Below are 19,689 nucleotides of genomic sequence, written 5' to 3'. Positions count from 1 at the left end.
ATCCCGTGCACCAGAAGGCAAATCCTTCTTTAAAAACTGCGACAACATTGTCTATTTTAAAAACAACCTCGGACATGTGCGCCAATTACCGGCGGTACCTGGACTATTGAGCTTCAGCGATAAATTGACCTAGACGGGGAGGCGCGCAGACCGTCCCCGGACCGTCACCTGTATGGACGATCCTCCTATTATCTAACAATAGATATCCTTACACACTCTTACACACTAACTACTTATAATGTCGTTATTCCGTAACCCTTATGACATATGAACATAAACCACACATCTGGCAGTCACAAGACCTTGCAAACTATATAAATCCTTGGCGGGAACCACCGGACTCTATGGTCTTGTATAGATTAACAATCATGTTACCGTCAACCAAGAGATCGCCAACCTGAACAGACTGACAGGAGTTCGGTGAAAATATATTCTGAATATATTTTACCTTGTCCTTAGAGGTTGATCAGGCCTCAATCAGTCCGGCCAGGGGACGGTCGTCCGTGGATAGAGACGGGTCCAGGATTGTTCCGGTGTCCCTTCACAAGGATCCTGCCGACTACGCCAAATGTTGAGGTTCCCTTCTCATGTCAGGGTCTCTGCTCAGATGTGGATTGCCAAATTAGTATAACACAAGCCTGGGTGCACCCCGGATCCCAATAAATGACACAGAGTCATGTATCAGTTCCCTCAGGCTCCGTAGTTCAGACTGACGTGCCGAGTATATGTATTACAGAATATATATAGCAGACAATAAGTTTCAGTTTCGATTCTCTGTAAACCATAAGTTTCAGTTTCGATTCTCTGTAGACCAGCTGAATTCACAGGAAACCGAGAGTTAGCAAAAAAGGCTCCTGGTTGAGTTTCGATTCACCTCAGAGAGAGAGAGAGAGAGAGAGACTTATTAGCTTATATAAAAACATACTGCGTTATTTCCAAGCCTTGCAGTTATAGCAGATTCAATATGGCGGAATGCATACAAAATGGACGAATAGTTTCTTATAATACTTTATTACCTTCACACTATCACCCTCTCTCTCCTCCAACCTCTCTCTCTTGCTTCCACCCCCCTCTCCTTCCCTCCCCATCTCTCTCTAATTCCCCCCTCTCTCCTTCCCCCTCTTCTCTCCCCTTCCCCCTCTCTCTCTCCCCTTCCCCCTCTCTCTCTCCTTCCCCCTCTCTCCGCTCTATTTCCTTCTCTCTTCCCCTGCACTCTCTCTCCTCCTTTCTCCCCTTTCCCTCGCTCTCTTCCCCCGCCCTCTCTCTCCCACTTCCCCCTCCCCTTCCTCCACCCTCTCCCCCTGTCTCTCCCCATATCTCTTTCTCGCACCCCTAAGGAGCACACAATACGCTGTGGGGATTAATGGGGGGGGGGGGGGGTGAGATGTGGGGATTAATGGTGAAGGGGTGAAATGTGGGGATTGCCGGGGGAGATGAGGGGATTAATCAGGGGGGCCCTGCTCCTTTCATTTGTCCTGAGCCCCAAGATTTCTATTGGCGGCCCTGGTCACTGTATAACAAAGTGGTGGTCCCTGAAGTCTGTAGTGGTAGATCCTCCAGTCTGCAGTGGTGCTTGTGACGGTAGAGGCAAAATTGCTAGCATATTAAAGGTTAAACCCAGCCATTGCCCCTATCCGTCTTGACCCCTGCAGATTCATCTGATGCGGCTCATCTGGCCCAAAGAAACCATGTTTTGGGTAAAACTTGCTTTGGGCCCTGGGACTTTTGGTTTGTTGGGTATCTCCGTGGAGCTTTGCCGGAAATACTGAGACTGAAGCTGGTGAGCGGGAGATTTGAAAGTGCTTTTCTGGGAACTGCATCCCCAAAGTCTGGGAGACCTGAGACCCCTATGGACGTGGAAGGGGTGCGCAAACTTGGGGGCGCAGCGCGTACAGAGGCCCCGCGCACTTCCCCAAGGCATTTAAATGAAATGCTGGGGACAGCGCGAAGCCTCTGTTCTCTATCCTACCTTGGCTCAGAAGACGCGTTGCTGTGGCGATGCGGCGTCAAATTACGCCGTGGGGTCATGTGAAGTCACGTGACCACTGGCATCATTTGACGCTTTATGAAGGCAAGAGGGGGGGCACAGGGTCAAAACTTTGCGCACACCTGGGTTAAAGGGTCAGTCCCACGTAGGAGCAAAGTGACCTAATAACAGGGACGTGTTTAATGGGTTAAAGGGTCAGTCCCACGTAGGGGCAAAGTGACCTAGTGACAGGGACGTGTTTAATGGGTTAACTGCACACGATTGCTCCATTAACTATTAACCAGATCTGTAGTCTGTAGTACACGCCATTTCCACTACTCTGCATTGAGTCCTCCCAAGTGATGTGCTGCAGCCCTGCTGGTTGCCGCTCTCTCCCCCTCCTCTCTATGGTGCCAGAAAGTTTTCCTTATACTTCCGTTTCCGACTTCCGCTTTCTCTTCGCTCCGCTGCAGCCGACAAGATGGTGAGCTCGTTTGTGGTCTCTTACCGCTCGGTCCAATCCATTGCCATCCTCCCTCCCCGGGGCTCCCCTCAGGCACAAAGCCCCTGATACCCTTCCCCTGGACCCTCTGCTACACTGCGGGGGCGGTATGGGCGAGGTGCTGGAGTGATACCCCGGGATATTATTGCTGCCTGGGGGAGGGGGAGAGACATTTGACCCTAACACATTACTCTGGGGATCTGGAGGGGGGGAGGAGTGACGGGTAACATGAGGGGCAGCAGAGTTGACACTGGTTTTTAGAGGATTGCGGAGTTGAAGCTGTATATTTATAGAATGATAGACACCTGTGTATATAGGATAAGATTCCCTCACCTGCTATCTCTGTCTCCCATCATACCACTTAGATTGTAAGCTCTTCGGGACAGGGATTTCCTTTCCTATTATCTGATTTTGCTGTGCTTATTGTATTATAATTCCCTGTACTGTATTCTTTGTGATGTGCTGAGTACACTTTTGGCGCTATATAAATACAGACATACACTAGGGAGTTGCAGACCTCCCTCTATATATACCGTAATGTGTAGTGGGAGACACGGTGTGGTGTGCAGCTGACATGTAAGCTTATCCTGAGCTGACACTAGTGTGTATATTAGTTCCCATTTGTTGTAGAGTTGTGACTATACTATGCCATGGGATGCAAGGCCTCTAGATCTGACAAGCTGTCTATAGAGTGCAGTGGTTTCCAACCTTTTATTTGCACAGTACTCGCTGAAAAATATGTTTCACGAGACCCTAATCTTATTGCTAATAAACCTCTGGTCGATCTCGAGCAGTATAGTGTCCTGAGCTCGAGGGGAACACGCCTAAGGACCCAAACTGCACTTCGGTGTGCAGACAGCGTGGGGGTTATAGCTGTCACTCGCTGCAGGAGCATCCAAATGCAATGCCTTGCTGCTGTGTGTGCAAAGCTTGTGGGGAGCGACTTTGGAAGCTCCTGTTGTAATTGACAGCTATACCACCCAGGCTAAGGTGCTGTTTGGGGGCTCGGCCACAGACATGCTCAGGAACCTGCTATACTGCCTGGAATCCACCATTACATTAGTTGTGCTGAGCCCCTTGTTCGGAATCACTTCTCTAGTGTGTACATGCCAGGGTGTATAAGGATAATGCAGACAGATCCTGACCTGCAGTGTACACAGTGCTGTATATAGGCTTCTGTTATCTAGGTGGAAGGGAATGCTGACAATCTAGCGTGTATATCAGGTGTGGCTAACTCCAGTCTTAAAACCTTACCTGTTGGTGGCCCATTAAGGATATCCCTGCTTCAGAACGGGTGGCTGTCGTTCACTAAGCCACCTGTACCAAAGCAGGGATATCCTTAAAATCTGACCTGTTGGTGGCCCTTGAATACTGGAGTTGGCCCCCCTTTGTGTATATGACTACATGTTCTACATGGCGGTATATAAACTGAGTCCAAGCACAGGACCAACTGAGCTGACAATCGAATTGGGCTCATCTCAGGTTTAAACAGGAGGCTCCTTGGCTGAGGAGCTGACCGTTTGTCCGCTTCCTGGTGGAGGATGACTGACTAGGTGCTACATGTGTCGTGTCCCTGTGATATTTGTGGGGTACCCCCTGTATTTGGGACACCGGTCTCCTGTCCTGACCACCTCTTCCGTCTACCTCAGGTCAACGTCCCGAAGACCCGTCGGACTTACTGCAAGAAGTGTGGGAAACATCAACCCCACAAAGTGACCCAGTACAAGAAGGGCAAGGACTCCCTGTACGCTCAGGGTAAGTACCCGCTGGGTGGAGGGGCAAAGCTTTTGTGGGGGAGTGGTTGTGGCAACCCTCTTTTGGGGAGAAGTAACTTGGTGGGAGAAGTAACTTGGTGGGGGAAGAGGGGCATTCTTTCACGGCAGGTTGGAGGGTGATGCACTTTCGGGTGGTGGGGAGGGGGCACATATGCTCAAGGTGTGAGGGGTAACTTTTGGGACGGGAGGTGTGATGCTCTTTTGGGGGCTGATGCAGTTTTGACTTTCTCTGCTCTTTCCCTCAGGCAAGAGACGTTATGACCGTAAGCAGAGCGGCTACGGGGGACAGACCAAGCCCATCTTCAGGAAGAAGGTGAGTCCTACGCCCCCTCTCCCATCCGTTATTCATTTCCAGAGAAAGCAAAGGGTCCAGGTCTTTGCTTTTAGCACAGCTAGACCAGTTTTAGGAAGCTAATCAGGTTACAACCTGCAGTCCGCCAGACAACATACGCAGGATTGGCAATAAGAGTGCTCGGCCACACCTTCCCTGCCACGTGCAGTGTCTCCTGGTATAAGGTGGGCAGCAGGAGGTTGCATTTGATCCCAAAACCCCTAACCACTGACCTATCTACCGCGTCACCCCAATCTCTACTAAAATGGGCTGAAGGAGCAGCTCAGTGAGTAACGACACTGACTCTGGCACTGAGGGGAGCCTGGTTCAATTCCCGGTGTCAGCTCCTTGTGATCTTGGGCAAGTCACTTTATCTCCCTGTGCCTCAGGCACCAAAAACATAGGTTGTAAGCTCTATGGACAGGGACTGTTTGCAAAATGTCTCTGTAAAGCGCTAGGTAAAACTAGCAGCGCTATACAAGAACATGCTATTATGTTTATAGCAGGGGTAGCCAACTCCGTCTTCAAGGGCCACCAACAGGTCGGGTTTTAAGGATATCCCCGCTTCAGCAGGTTACCTGCGTTAGTGGTCCTTGAGGACTGGAGTTGGCCTCCCCTGGTCTACTGCATAAGACTTCAGGAAAGACTAAAACGTAAAATGTGCAGCTCAGTGCAATTGTTCCCAACTCCCGGTCCTCAAGAACCTCCACCACCAGGTTTTCAGAATATCCCTGCTTCAGCACAGGTACTGGAGGGAAGCATATTACAGAGAGCTAAATGAACAATAGGTCATTCTCTGAAGCTGGAGGGCAGCAGGCTAAGGGGAAATGTGAGGAAGTGCTTCACGGAAAGGGTGGTGGATCCATGGAATAGCCTCCCAGCAGAGGTGGCAGGGGCTAATACAGGAAGGGGGTTCAAACGGACTTGGGATAGACATGGGGGTAAAGTCTAAGGCTGCGTCCAGGGTGAAGCCGGACGAAGGTGCGCTGAGGCGAAGGGAAAGCGGGTGGAGGGGGGGTCGTGACGTCGCGGAGCTGGTTCGCCCTCATTGGGCGAAAATCTAAAAATTTTCTAATTCCTACACTTCTGCACGCTTGCGGAGGCGTGTGTGTGAGCCCCTGCTAAAGCCACTCATTGCGGCTGCAAGGGCTCACTGCCGAGCAGCAGCGCGCCTAAGCGCTGACCCTGGACGCAGCCTAAATCTGAAGACCTTGTCTGATCCTTGGCTGGGGTTTTACAGCAGATAGGAGACTGGATGGACATGGTGGGCCAAGTGCTTATCTGCTGGCAAATTCAGTTTCTGACCTGGTATCCCTGGTCCCCCATCCACTTTCCGGATTGTGTCCGCTCCCAACCCTTGGATTTGGGGCCCCTTTTAACGCTGTGCCTCGTTTCTCTTCCGCCCCCCCTCACAGGCGAAGACCACCAAGAAGATTGTGCTGAGGTTGGAGTGTGTGGACTCAAACTGCAGGTCCAAGAGGATGCTGGCGATCAAGAGGTGCAAACACTTCGAGCTGGGAGGGGACAAGAAGAGAAAGGTACGTAGCGGGGAGGAGCAGTGCCATGGGGAGACCCTCCTACACGGGGGGGGGCGCAGCGGTCCTGTATGCAAGGGGAGACCCTCTTATATACACGGGTGGGGAGCAGTGCCAGGAGGGAGACACTCCTATATATACACACGCACACTGGGAGCAGTGCTGGGGGGGTTGTGGAGGTGACGGCCCTCTTATACACAGGAGTGGTGCAGTGCCAGGAGGGAGACCCTCCATACACAAGGGATGGGAGCAGTGCCAGGGGGAGGTCACAGAAGGGACTAGTCTCCCTCTCCCTGCAGGGTGACATTTTGCTAATGTTGAGATTTTAGGACACTGGCACTGTTGTCTTTGACCCCGTTAAACAGTAGGATTTGAGCCCCTGCAGTCTCACCCATTAACACTTTTTCCCCCCTTCTCTTTCAGGGCCAGGTCATCCAGTTCTAACATGGAGCAGTTTCTCCTGCTTCACATTGTAATAAAATTGTTCCCCGCACCAGACGTGTCACTGAGTTTGTGCTGCTTAGTGTGCAATCCGCCACACACCCCACAATAACCGCTACGAGACCTCAAACTGCTTCTGTGGGGCTCTGGCTACCTGCCTAAAAGGATTTTAAACTTTTTTTTTCCCCTACATCCTGACACCACAGAATAAATCATGGTGCTCTCTTTAAGGGGGAAATACTCACACTTCTTGGAGGGTGACTGGGGATTACTGAGATATGGGGGGGAGGGTAGAGTATGGGATGGATTAGTCAAATTATCAGGATAATTTTTCAGAACCTGTAAAACATCTGTTGGTAAGAAATTTAACACTTAGGCTTTATTTACAGAAAATGCACAAACGCCCTATGCATTCCCAATACTCTTATACAAGATGGTTCATCATAATGAAGATGGGCTTTGGTATCCTGTACATTCACCCCACTATATCAATAAGACTTTGGTGTTCAGTTTCCAATCATTTCTTGGGAACCCCTAGTTCATTGGATTTTTAGGTTTGAAGAAAAGGCAGGATACAAAATCACTATTCTTTCTACTGATCAGTCCTAATAACAGAACTGTGACTGATCCCAGGCAGTATAATGTCCTGAGCTTGTGTGGGAACACACTTGGCAAGCCCCCCAAACTGCACCTTGGTGGGTGTATAGCGGTCACAAGGGCAGCTAGTTCCAGTGCTGCCCAACAATATCTTTCTGCTGCTGGTGTATGCAAAGCATTGTGGGGAGTGGCTTTGGATGCTGCTGCTGTAGCAGGTATACCATCCATGCTATGGTGCGGATTGGGGCCTTACTAAGGATGCAGGTCCCATGGCCTCAGGAACCTGCTATACTGCCTGGAGCCCTTTAGTACAGATATTTTGGGGATGATCATGTTGGAAATGCCTCCCGATCCCACTGTTGGGAATCGCAGTTATAAGATATCCATTACTTTTAATAGGGGTGGAGTGCCTTACAGGGAGGTTGAGTAATGCTTTCATACCCAGAACATGTATTGATTGTCAAATGCTTGTTGAGCAACGAGTTCTATCACAATGTTGATGCCATGCTGGAACTGCCCCCTGGGACCTGCTAAGAAAGCCTTGAAAGGAAACTTTTCCAGGCCCTTCACCCACCGGATCTGGTTTACCACCACAGCAATGTCAACAGGGATGAGTTTATTTGTATTTTGGGTGATATTAAGGGTTTGGGTTAGTAAAGCAGTCCTAGGATGAGGGGAAAAGGAGACCTAGCATCCCATTGAGTCGGGAGACCTAGCATCCCATTGAGTCGGGAGACCTAGCATCCCATTGAGTCGGGAGACCTAGCATCCCATTGAGTCGGGAGACCTAGCATCCCATTGAGTCGGGAGACCTAGCATCCCATTGAGTCGGGAGACCTAGCATCCCATTGAGTCGGGAGACCTAGCATCCCATTGAGTCGGGAGACCTAGCATCCCATTGAGTCGGGAGACCTAGCATCCCATTGAGTCGATTGGTGGACACATTGTCAGTCATTTATCTTAATGTTGTGCAATACCTGCAAAGTACTTTATCATTGAATTTTTCAGTATAGGGGATGGTGGGTGAGGTTAGACCAGTGTCCTAGAAATTCAGGGAACAGATTGTACAATAGTAAATATAATAAAATGGGTTCCTCAGACCTTGCACAGATGTAGAAAAATAAGGGTTGCATTCACATAGTTTAACAATATTGAATTAACGTAGGGGTGTGCAAACTTTACGTAGAGTCCCCCACCCCATTTAATCTGATATTAGTCGGGGGCCCCCCTGTCTGATCTAATCCAAATCACTTGGGGGGGGGGGATCCCTGTTATTAATCGGTATACAATATAAATACGTAAAAATACTTGCATATTTCAACATTTTTAAAACGGCAAAACATGACAAACGTTGGGGGAAAAAATTCTGTAGTATAAGATAATACTTAAAATGTATTCTAATGCATCCTCATCTCCTCTACCCTCCATCCCCTCTCACCCCTCCTTAACAATGCCCACCTGGTTTCGGCTGAGCAAGGGGGCGGGAGAAGAGGACAGAGAACTGGCAGAGGAGTCGGGCGGACGAGGAGGCCCTGCACTCTAGCAGCGGCAGACACTGGGAGTCGGTGAAGACTTCTGGGTTGCACCGCTGTGGCGTGCTCCCCTGTCGCCAGACTTTTTGTCCAACTCCTCGGCTGCTCCCGTCTGGCAGTTCTCCGCTCCCGAGTTTGTGTGCCCTTAGATTAGAGAGCCTGAGATGAGATTCACATGGGCAGGAATCTGGCAAAATGTGAACTTAAATAAGGATGTGAGACGGGGGGGGGGGGGGGAATCTGGCATTGTTAATGTCATTTATACATGGTTCCCGGGATTTTTGACATTTCACACAAGTCATTTAACAAACTCGTTAATTTCTCCATTTGATAAATTTATCAAACCTCTTTAATTTGCAATCCCGCTGGCTGCACAGTTTAGCTATGGAGGTATGGGTTATTGGTTTACTAACATGTTTTCGTACCCCTTGAATTGGTCTGTTCATGTCAATGTGCTCACAGGTGATATTTTTATGTACAGTACTCTAGAGAAACCCAGGGATCTCAGGGCTGGGACCCGCTGCGCCCGGTGGCGCGGGCGGCGGCGTAAGCTCAAATTACCATTGCGGTTTGAACTCACGATCCGGTCCCAGTCCCTCCTCACTTGCAACTTGCGACATACTGTGACGCGGCAGCCAGCAGGAGACACGAGAGAATGGTGTTCTCTTGCGGCAACGCGTCACATGGTACGCGAAGGGGCCAATCATAGACTGGCTCCCTTCAACCAATGGCAAGCCAGCCTCCTGAGTCCCACAGCTCAGTCCCTGACTGTGCAGCTCACAGCCCTGTAATAGTAGCTGCAGTTCTGACACGCCAAAGTGTCTATTCATCCTTTAATCTAATTCCATAGCAACCCCCGATCCATCCAACGGCAGCGGGAGCCGTTCCCCCCGCTGCACACACCCAGGAGCTGCTTTTGTTTGGGGTTTTTTTCAAGGGCGGCTGTTTCCAGCAACATTGTGGGGTGGGGGGGGGGGATGAGAGAGGGGAGTGAGGGAATTAAACAAAAGACAATGAACAAAAAAGCCCCAAGTGCAGCCCATGAGCGGAGGGGCAGCGGATGTTTGACCGGAGCTGATCCGGTGTTTAGGACCGTCCTGGCAGGGTAATGGTACAAGTGGAGCCCCGACCCGTTTGGCCACGCCCCCCCCCCCCCCCCCCCGCTCCGACAAAAGTTTCCTGTAGACCGCAGATCGCGGTACAGCGAGTTGCACGCGCCGCCGGCAAGCAAGCCAGCCGTGCGGACGCGTGCAACGGGACCTTAGCCTAAGACAAGTCTGTTATAGTGTTATCTAATCTCTGAATCTCTGCCCCCACACATTCTCCACATGTGACTGAAGTCACACTATCCACATCCTCGTACAGAAGGGAGATAGTCTAGCAGGGGTGAGATACTACATTAAAAGGCATTTTTGTTATATACACCAGCATCATGTGAATGTTCATTTGAATATTGCGTGTGAAACCCTGCCTCCATATATCCCCGTCTTTATTTCTATATGACAAATCCCCTTTTATAAAACCTTCCATAAAATACAAGTTTAAAAAAAAACCTCACCCCACATCTTTAGTGCTGCCCCTCCGTTCTGCCCACGACATCCACCTCCTGCCTCATCACCTCTAACTCCTGCCCACAAGACTTCTCACGTGCTGCCCCCTCTCTCTGGAATTCCCCAACACGCAGCATCAAACTCTTCCCCCAGCTTTCAGACATTTAAAAACACCCTGAAAACCTCACCTTTTCAAGGAATCCCATCTGGCACACCCCTAACATCCAACTCTTCCCCCCCTTCCAACCCCAATGGGACCAGCTGTGCAGATGGACCAATCTCCATGCCAACACCCAAACCTTAATAGGATCTGCTGTCAGCTGGACCATACCCATCGTGAGGCATATTTTACTCCTACGTGGGACTGGCCCTTTAATCTATTAAACACGTAACGGTCATTAGGTCACTTTTCTCCTACGTGAGACTGACCCTTTACTCCATCAGACATGTAAAAAAAAAAACCTCTGAAAAGTTGCCTTTTCATGGAAGCCTAACAGCCAACTCCCCCCTCCAACCCCATGGGGAGCAGCAGTGCGGCTGGACCAATCTCCATGCTATGTAACACCCCCTAATACCCCCACCCTCAAACCTTAATGGGATCAGGTGACGGGCTAGACCAGTGTTTCCCAATTACATTTAGTCGTGGAACCCTTTTATATTTTGTAAAACAGAATGGAACCCCTTAAATATTTTCTTGGTTCAAGATCATTTTTAAAAGACCCCCACCGCCCCAATACATTTTTAAAAGACCCCCACCGCCCCAATACATTTTTAAAAGACCCCCACGGCCCCAATACATTTTTAATAGACCCCCACCGCCCCAATACATTTTTAAAAGACCCCCACCGCCCCAATACATTTTTAAAAGACCCCCACCGCCCCAATACATTTTTAAAAGACCCCCACCGCCCCAATACATTTTTAATAGACCACCACCGCCCCAATACATTTTTAATAGACCCCCACCGCCCCAATACATTTTTAATAGACCCCCACCGCCCCAATACATTTTTAATAGACCCCCACCGCCCAATACATTTTTTTTTCTTATTTTATTTTTTTCCAATGCATTTTTAAAAGACCCCCACCGCCCCAATACATTATTAAAAGACCCACACCGCTCCACCCCCCCCAGTGTCTCTCCCTCCCCCCAGTGTCTCTCCCTACAGCCACTGTCACTTCCTCCCCCAATGTGTCTCTCTCTCCCTTCCCTCCAGTGTCTCTCACCTTCCCCCAGTGTGTCTCCCTCTGCCCCCAATGTCACACCCCCATGTTTCCCTTTCACCCCCCCCCCCTCTGCCCATGTTTCTCTTTCACCTCCCCCCTCTGCCCATGTTTCCCTTTCACCTCCCCCCTCTGCCCATGTTTCCCTTTCACCTCCCCCCCTCTGCCCATGTTTCCCTTTCACCTCCCCCCTCTGCCCATGTTTCCCTTTCACCTCCCCCCTCTGCCCGTTTCCCTTTCACCTCCCCCCTCTGCCCAAGTCTCCCTTTCACCCCCCCCCCCTCTGCCCATGTTTCCCTTTCACCTCCCCCCTCTGCCCATGTTTCCCTTTCACCTCCCCCCCTCTGCCCATGTTTCCCTTTCACCTCCCCCCCTCTGCCCATGTTTCCCTTTCACCTCCCCCCCCTCTGCCCATGTTTCCCTTTCACCTCCCCCCCCTCTGCCCATGTTTCCCTTTCACCTCCCCCCCTCTGCCCATGTTTCCCTTTCACCCCCCCCCCCTCTGCCCATGTTTCCCTTTCACCCCCCCCCCCTCTGCCCATGTTTCCCTTTCACCTCCCCCCCTCTGCCCATGTTTCTCTTTCACCCCCCCCTCTGCCCATGTTTCTCTTTCACCTCCCCCCTCTGCCCATGTTTCCCTTTCACCTCCCCCCCTGCCCATGTTTCCCTTTCACCCCCCCCTCTGCCCATGTTTCCCTTTCACCCCCCCCTCTCTGCCCATGTTTCTCTTTCACCTCCCCCCCCCTCTGCCCATGTTTCTCTTTCACCTCCCCCCCTCTGCCCATGTTTCCCTTTCACCTCCCCCCTCTGCCCATGTTTCCCTTTCACCCCCCCCCCTCTGCCCATGTTTCCCTTTCACCCCCCCTCTCTGCCCATGTTTCTCTTTCACCTCCCCCCCCTCTGCCCATGTTTCTCTTTCACCTCCCCCCTGCCCATGTTTCCCTTTCACCTCCCCCCCTCTGCCCATGTTTCCCTTTCACCCCCCCCCCTCTGCCCATGTTTCCCTTTCACCCCCCCCCATCTGCCCATGTTTCCCTTTCACCTCCCCCCCCCTGCCCATAATTCCCTTTCACCCCCCCCTCTGCCCATGTTTCCCTTTCACCCCCCCCTCTGCCCATGTTTCCCTTTCACCCCCCCCTCTGCCCATGTTTCCCTTTCACCTCCCCCCCTCTGCCCATAATTCCCTTTCACCTCCCCCCCCTCTGCCCATGTTTCCCTTTCACCCCCCCCCCCTCTGCCCATGTTTCCCTTTCACCTCCCCCCCCTCTGCCCATGTTTCCCTTTCACCTCCCCCCCCTCTGCCCATGTTTCCCTTTCACCCCCCCCCCTCTGCCCATGTTTCCCTTTCACCTCCCCCCTCTGGCCATGTTTCCCTTTCACCCCCCCCCCTCTGCCCATGTTTCCCTTTCACCCCCCCTCTGCCCATGTTTCCCTTTCACCTCCCCCCCCTCTGCCCATGTCTCCCTTTCACCTCCCCCCCTCTGCCCATGTTTCCCTTTCACCTCCCCCCCTCTGCCCATGTTTCCCTTTCACCCCCCCCCCCTCTGCCCATGTTTCCCTTTCCCCCCCCCCCCTCTGCCCATGTTTCCCTTTCACCTCCCCCCCCTCTGCCCATGTTTCCCTTTCACCCCCCCCCTCTGCCCATGTTTCCCTTTCACCTCCCCCCCTCTGGCCATGTTTCCCTTTCACCCCCCCTCTGCCCATGTTTCCCTTTCACCCCCCCTCTGCCCATGTCTCCCTTTCACCTCCCCCCCTCTGCCCATGTCTCCCTTTCACCTCCCCCCCTCTGCCCATGTTTCCCTTTCACCTCCCCCCTCTGCCCATGTTTCCCTTTCATCCCCCCTCTGCCCATGTTTCCCTTTCACCCCCCCCCCTCTGCCCATGTTTCCCTTTCACCCCCCCCTGCCCATGTTTCCCTTTCACCCCCCCCTCTGCCCATGTTTCCCTTTCACCTCCCCCCCTCTGCCCATGTTTCCCTTTCACCCCCCCCTCTGCCCATGTTTCCCTTTCACCCCCCCCCTCTGCCCATGTTTCCCTTTCACCCCCCCCTGCCCATGTTTCCCTTTCACCCCCCCCCCTCTGCCCATGTTTCCCTTTCACCCCCCCCTCTGCCCATGTTTCCCTTTCACCCCCCCTGCCCATGTTTCCCCTTTCACCCCCCCCTCCCTCCCTCCCTCCCTCCGCCCCTCCCTCCCTCTGCCCCTCCCTCCCTCTCTGCCCCTCCCTCTCTCTGCCCCTCCCTCCCTCTCTCTGCCCCTCCCTCCCTCTCTCTGCCCCTCCCTCCCTCTCTCTGCCCCTCCCTCCCTCTCTGCCCCTCCCTCCCTCCCTCTGCCCCTCCCTCCCTCTCTGCCCCTCCCTCCCTCTCTGCCCCTCCCTCCCTCTCTCTGCCCCTCCCTCCCTCTCTCTGCCCCTCCCTCCCTCTCTCTGCCCCTCCCTCCCTCTCTCTGCCCCTCCCTCCCTCTCTCTGCCCCTCCCTCCCTCCCTCTCTGCCCCTCCCTCCCTCTCTGCCCCTCCCTCCCTCTCTCTGCCCCTCCCTCCCTCTCTCTGCCCCTCCCTCCCTCCCTCTCTCTGCCCCTCCCTCCCTCTCTCTGCCCATGTCACACACACACAAGCTGTGTAGCACAGCGCCACCTAATGCCTGACTTAGAAATTGCTGCTCCGTGCAGGCGGCCTGTCTGTCGGCGGAACCCCATTTGGGAAACGCTGGGCTGGACCATACTCCAACCTGATGTATACACCAGCAGCCACTTTACCTTTTGTGGCAACATTGTCCCTCGTTCTCTCTAGACTCGGATCCCACGTGCAGGGCCCTCATTACCTCTTTTGGGCTGGTTTGTCCTTATTTGCATGCAACTGTGTTTTGATAATTACATAATCTCTGTACCCGCATTGTACCGCACCGCGGAATATGTTGGCGCTTTACAAACAAACCTTCCAAAAACGTGCCTGCAAGAAAGCACTCAGACCTACAACACTCTTCAAAATTTATTTCATGATTTAAAAAATATATATAATGCAGAGAAAGGTGGCATCTATTAATCGTTCATTTAAAAATAAATGATATTTCGATGCTTCACCGAAATAAGGCACTCCAGGTGATTTGTTACCGGGCTCAGGAAGTATTCGTAAAAGGAAATTGATTGATTTAGAGTGGGGCTGCTTTGTTTAATAAATCCCGCTGTTCTGTGGGATACTCTGGCACAACGGGGGGAAATGGCATTATAGACAGGGGAGGCTAACGAGGGTTGCTCACTAGGCGTACGGTTTTAAGTGACAGATCTGTCACAGCATGTCCCCTATTCAAGAGTCACTGAAAATGGCCCCCTTGCCTGTGTGACAGTCTCACACATTGATGCGATGTCCCCAGGGACAGCCTATCTTCCGCTCAGGGTGTCTCCCTGCTATGGAGCGACACATTTCATAAGTGACAAGGCCGTTTTCTCGGGGGACAGAGTCCCCTGTGACAGTAACACCAGTTCCCAACTCATTGTGCCACAGTATTTCCTTCCACAAGTGACATTCTTTCTGGTGACATAGTCTTTCCACAGATGTGGTGGTGTTGATGGGAGCGCCCTCCTCCTCCCCCCATCATAGCCGGGGCAGGGAGGAGACATCGGTCCCCTCAGTCGATCCTCAGCAGCACAGTACCCGTGGGGTTGACCCGCAGTAGCAGCGTGCTGGTGGAGTTCAGGACTCCGTACTCCTCCCGCGTGGGCAGCAGGCACGTCACGTAGCAGCCAGCTCTACACACGCCCTTCCCCAGCATGGACAGAGGCAGCAGGTACCGCCGTGGACCACCCTGCTGCTGGCGACTTGTCACAGCCACTGCTAGGACCCCCCAAAGAGAGGCTTCACCCACAATTCAAAGTTGTCAAACTGCAAATAGGACAGGAGTGAGGTCAGCAAAGTGACAGGATCTGTGACATGGAATCTGTCCTCACAGTGACAGTAACTGAGGGGGTTATAGAGTCTATCCCCCTGCAGGGTGACACAAGAGGACTTAAGGAATATGGATTCTGTCCCTTCCCCGTAATGTGACACAGGGGAGCCATAGGACATGGAGTCTGTCTCCTTTCTTCTTCCTCCCCCCCCCCCCCCTGCATGATTAATTAAGTTCTCTGCCCCCCTGGCACACTCCCACCCTCCTCCCGGCCGCTACCTTGAGCAGCTGGTAGCCTTGTGCTCCCAATGGGTCCTGGTTGATGAAGATGACCTCAGAGTTCTGGAGCAGGGCTTTGGACTCCGCTCTGATGTCTCGCAGGTCATTAGACATGAGCAGAGGGGCGGCCATTATGCACCAGAGGGACATCTGTGTGACCTGTTGATCCCAGCTCAGCCCGAAGTTACCTATCACCAACTGGGAGGGAAACACGAGGGGAGCGGGTGAGCAACACGAGGGGAGCGGGTGAGCAACACGAGGGGAGCGGGTGAGCAACACGAGGGGAGCGGTGAGCACACGAGGGGAGCGGGTGAGCAACACGAGGGGAGCGGGTGAGCAACACGAGGGGAGCGGGTGAGCAACACGAGGGGAGCGGGTGAGCAACACGAGGGAGCGGGTGAGCAACACGAGGGGAGCGGGTGAGCAACACGAGGGGAGCGGGTGAGCAACACGAGGGGAGCGGGTGAGCAACACGAGGGGAGCGGGTGAGCAACACGAGGGGAGCGGGTGAGGAACACGAGGGGAGCCCAGGCCATGCTTCACCATGTCTGGGTCATTCCAACCCCCCGGGCCAGCCGCGGGTGCCAGCACGTCCTGGGAGGCCGCTGTTTGGTCCATCATGGAAGTCACGCTCTCCCACGAGTCCGAGATGTCATTAAAATTCCTCCACGAGTTACAATATTCAGCAACCTCTGTGTAATTCACCTGGGTGGTAAGGGAGAGAGTTAGAGGGGGTGATATACACAGGTACAGAGGGGCTTCCCCGACACAGACAGAGGGAAGCTATGGGACACCGAGTCTGTCCCTCGCCCTGCAGGGTGGCACAGGGATAGTATCCCTCACTCACCTTCACGTAAGGCCGGGTGTACAGGGGCCACTCACACGAGAACACAATGCTTCTCCCTGTGCGATTCAATGCCATAGACATGCGGCGGTAACCTGCAGCGGAAGATACCACCTCTAGGACTAGGAAGGGGGAGGCGTGCAAGGGAAATATGGGGTGGGAGAGGGTAGGCACTGCCATTGTGTGTGTGTGGTTAGGCTGCCGCTGTGTGTGAGGGGGAGGGAGGTTGGCGTGTGTGGGTGAGGCTGGCACTGCATGTGTATAGGAGGGGGAGGCTGGCACTGTGTGTGCGCAAAGGAGGCTGGCACTGTCAATGTGCGTGTGTGGAGGAGGTCGACACTGCCGCTGTGCGTGTAAGAGGGGGGAGGCTGGCACTGCCGCTGTGTGTGCAGGAATCTGACACCACGTGTGTGTGCAGGAATCTGACACCGCGTGTGTGTGCAGGAATCTGACACCGCGTGTGTGTGTGTGTGCAGGAATCTGACACCGCGTGTGTGTGTGTGCAGGAATCTGACACCGCGGGTGTGTGTGTGTGCAGGAATCTGACACCGCGTGTGTGTGCAGGAATCTGACACCGCGTGTGTGTGCAGAAATCTGACACCGCGTGTGTGTGCAGGAATCTGACACCGCGTGTGTGTGTGTGCAGGAATCTGACACCGCGTGTGTGTGTGTGCAGGAATCTGACACCGCGGGTGTGTGTGTGTGTGCAGGAATCTGACACCGCGTGTGTGTGTGTGCAGGAATCTGACACCGCGTGTGTGTGCAGAAATCTGACACCGCGTGTGTGTGTGTGCAGGAATCTGACACCGCGGGTGTGTGTGTGTGTGCAGGAATCTGACACCGCGTGTGTGTGTGTGCAGGAATCTGACACCGCGTGTGTGTGTGTGCAGGAATCTGACACCACGTGTGTGTGTGCAGGAATCTGACACCGCGCGTGTGTGTGTGTGTGCAGGAATCTGACACCGCGTGTGTGTGTGTGCAGGAATCTGACACCACGTGTGTGTGTGCAGGAATCTGACACCGCGCGTGTGTGTGTGCAGGAATCTGACACCGCGCGTGTGTGTGTGCAGGAATCTGACACCGCGCGTGTGTGTGTGCAGGAATCTGACACCGCGTGTGTGTGTGTGCAGGAATCTGACACCGCGCGTGTGTGTGTGCAGGAATCTGACACCGTGTGTGTGTGTGTGTGTGTGTGGAGGAGGCTGGCATTGCCACTGTGCATGCGAGAGAGGGGCATGCTGGCACTGCCAGTGTGTGTGTGTCCCTGGCACTACTGGTGTGTGTGTGTGTGTGTGTGTGTGTGTGTGTGTGTGTGTGTGTGTGTGTGTGTGTGTGTGTGTGTGTGTGTGTGTGTGTGTGAGGGTCCCTGGCACTGCCCCTTCCTCACCCTCCTCCAGAAGGTCCAGGGTTCCAAAGTTGCAGCCGTCGAATTTGAGCAGATCCACCCCCAGTCAGCGAAGGTCTGAGCATCCAGCTCATAATGCCCTGACTCCCAGGGTATCCTGCACACGTCTTCTTCCCACATCCTGATATATACCCAGCAGCAGGCCACGGGCGTGGACCTGGGGAATAACATCAAGCACCGGACACACAGAGGGGAAGTGGGCAATAATTGCCCCAAGGGGAGGGGTATCGAGATCCTAGCATCTTTCATCTGCCCATGGGTAGTTTCAGTCTCTTAATGCCTAATCCAATATTGTTCTTAGTCTCCAGTTGCCCCCATTCCCTGGGGTAGTTCTCAGTGGCTAATTGCATACCAGTTGCTAGTTTATCAGTTGCTCCCCCCACCTCCCTACTGGGGGAAGTTCTCAGTCTATAGTTGCCCCCCCCCCTAGGGTACTGTAATTAGCAGTCTCTATATGCCCTAACCTGGACTCAGTCTCTAGTTGCCCTCCCCAGGTAGTTCCATCTCTAGTTGCCTCCCTGTGGTTAGTTTTTACCAGTTGCTCCCCCCTCCTCCCCACTGGAGGTAAATCTATGTGCTTAGTTCCCAGAGCAGCTCACAGTCTGCAGTTGCCCCTCGGGGTAACTCACGTAGTCTGCAAGCTTCTTGATGCCCCAGGGAACCTGACAGGATCAGCCTGCAGTCTGTTCTCCACATCCCGCTCTGGAGCCAACCAGCAGTCATCTATACACAGGTACTGATACCCAGCGTGCAGCCACCCTTGAGACACCATCACGTCCGCCATCTCCATGAACAGACGCTCACTGCGGGTGGGGGTGGTACCCAGCCATGTTATTACCCCCCCATGCATCTGACCCACTTTCCCGGGTTACGAACACCCCCCCCATGTCTCTGACCCACTCCCCCCCCCCAGCCATGTATCTGTATCTCTCCCACGTCCCGTGTTATCACCCCCCCTCATGCATCTGACTCACTTCCCGTGTTATTACCACCCCTCATGCATCTGACCCACTTCCCTGTGTTATTACCACCCCCTCATGCATCTGATCCACTTCCCCGTGTTAACCACCCCCTCATGCATCTGATCCACTTCCCCGTGTTATTACCACCCCCCTCATGCATCTGACCCACTTCCCCGTGTTATTACCACCCCCCTCATGCATCTGACCCACTTCCCCGTGTTATTAACACCCCCCTCATGCATCTGACCCACTTCCCCGTGTTATCACCCCCCCTCATGCATCTGACTCACTTCCCCGTGTTATTACCACCCCCCTCATGCATCTGACCACTTCCCTGTGTTATTACCACCCCCTCATGCATCTGATCCACTTCCCCGTGTTATTACCACCCCCTCATGCATCTGATCCACTTCCCCGTGTTATTACCACCCCCCTCATGCATCTGACCCACTTCCCCGTGTTATTAACACCCCCCTCATGCATCTGACCCACTTCCCCGTGTTATTACCACCCCCTCATGCATCTGACCCACTTCCCCGTGTTATTACCCCCTCCTCATGCATCTGACCCACTTCCCATGTTATTACACCCCCTCATGCATCTGACCCACTTCCCCGTGTTATTACCACCCACTCATGCATCTGACCCACTTCCCGTGTTATTACCTACCCCTCATGCATCTGACCCACTTCCTCATGTTATTACTGTGACGATAGAGAGGATTTGCCCGGGATTAAAGGGGTTACACCCCCATTTGGCCACCCTCTACTCTCACCTGGGAAGCAAGGGATTAACTGGACTGAGGTCCAGTAATGTGTTTTGCCTTGCTTCAATATCCAAATGTGTATAAATGTATTGGTTCTGGG

The 19,689-nt window shown here is 53.2% G+C and overlaps 2 protein-coding genes across 2 annotated transcripts; one reads left to right on the top strand and one right to left on the bottom strand.

The window, feature by feature from the left end:
• Positions 1-2,372: 2,372 nt before the first annotated feature.
• RPL36A (ribosomal protein L36a) lies at positions 2,373-6,602 on the top strand. The gene is made up of 5 exons (XM_075573059.1): positions 2,373-2,450; positions 4,118-4,223; positions 4,489-4,556; positions 5,990-6,112; positions 6,533-6,602. Exons 1-5 carry the CDS (start codon positions 2,448-2,450, stop codon positions 6,551-6,553), a joined length of 321 nt encoding a protein of 106 aa, XP_075429174.1. The 5' UTR covers positions 2,373-2,447; the 3' UTR covers positions 6,554-6,602.
• Positions 6,603-14,423: 7,821 nt separating this feature from the next.
• GLA (galactosidase alpha) lies at positions 14,424-18,721 on the bottom strand. Its single transcript, XM_075573057.1, is given in 11 exon segments — positions 14,424-15,287; positions 15,290-15,329; positions 15,613-15,810; positions 16,156-16,317; positions 16,460-16,551; positions 17,844-17,900; positions 17,903-17,938; positions 17,941-17,979; positions 17,982-18,018; positions 18,491-18,516; positions 18,519-18,721. Coding segments are annotated over 11 exon segments (1,092 nt in total). The 5' UTR covers positions 18,712-18,721; the 3' UTR covers positions 14,424-15,075.
• Positions 18,722-19,689: the final 968 nt, after the last annotated feature.

Source organism: Ascaphus truei, chromosome 16, assembly GCF_040206685.1.
Source record: "Ascaphus truei isolate aAscTru1 chromosome 16, aAscTru1.hap1, whole genome shotgun sequence".
In the NCBI taxonomy this organism is placed as follows: Eukaryota; Metazoa; Chordata; class Amphibia; order Anura; family Ascaphidae; genus Ascaphus; species Ascaphus truei.
Note: the sequence above shows the minus strand (reverse complement) of the source record. Positions and strands in the feature narration are given on the sequence as shown.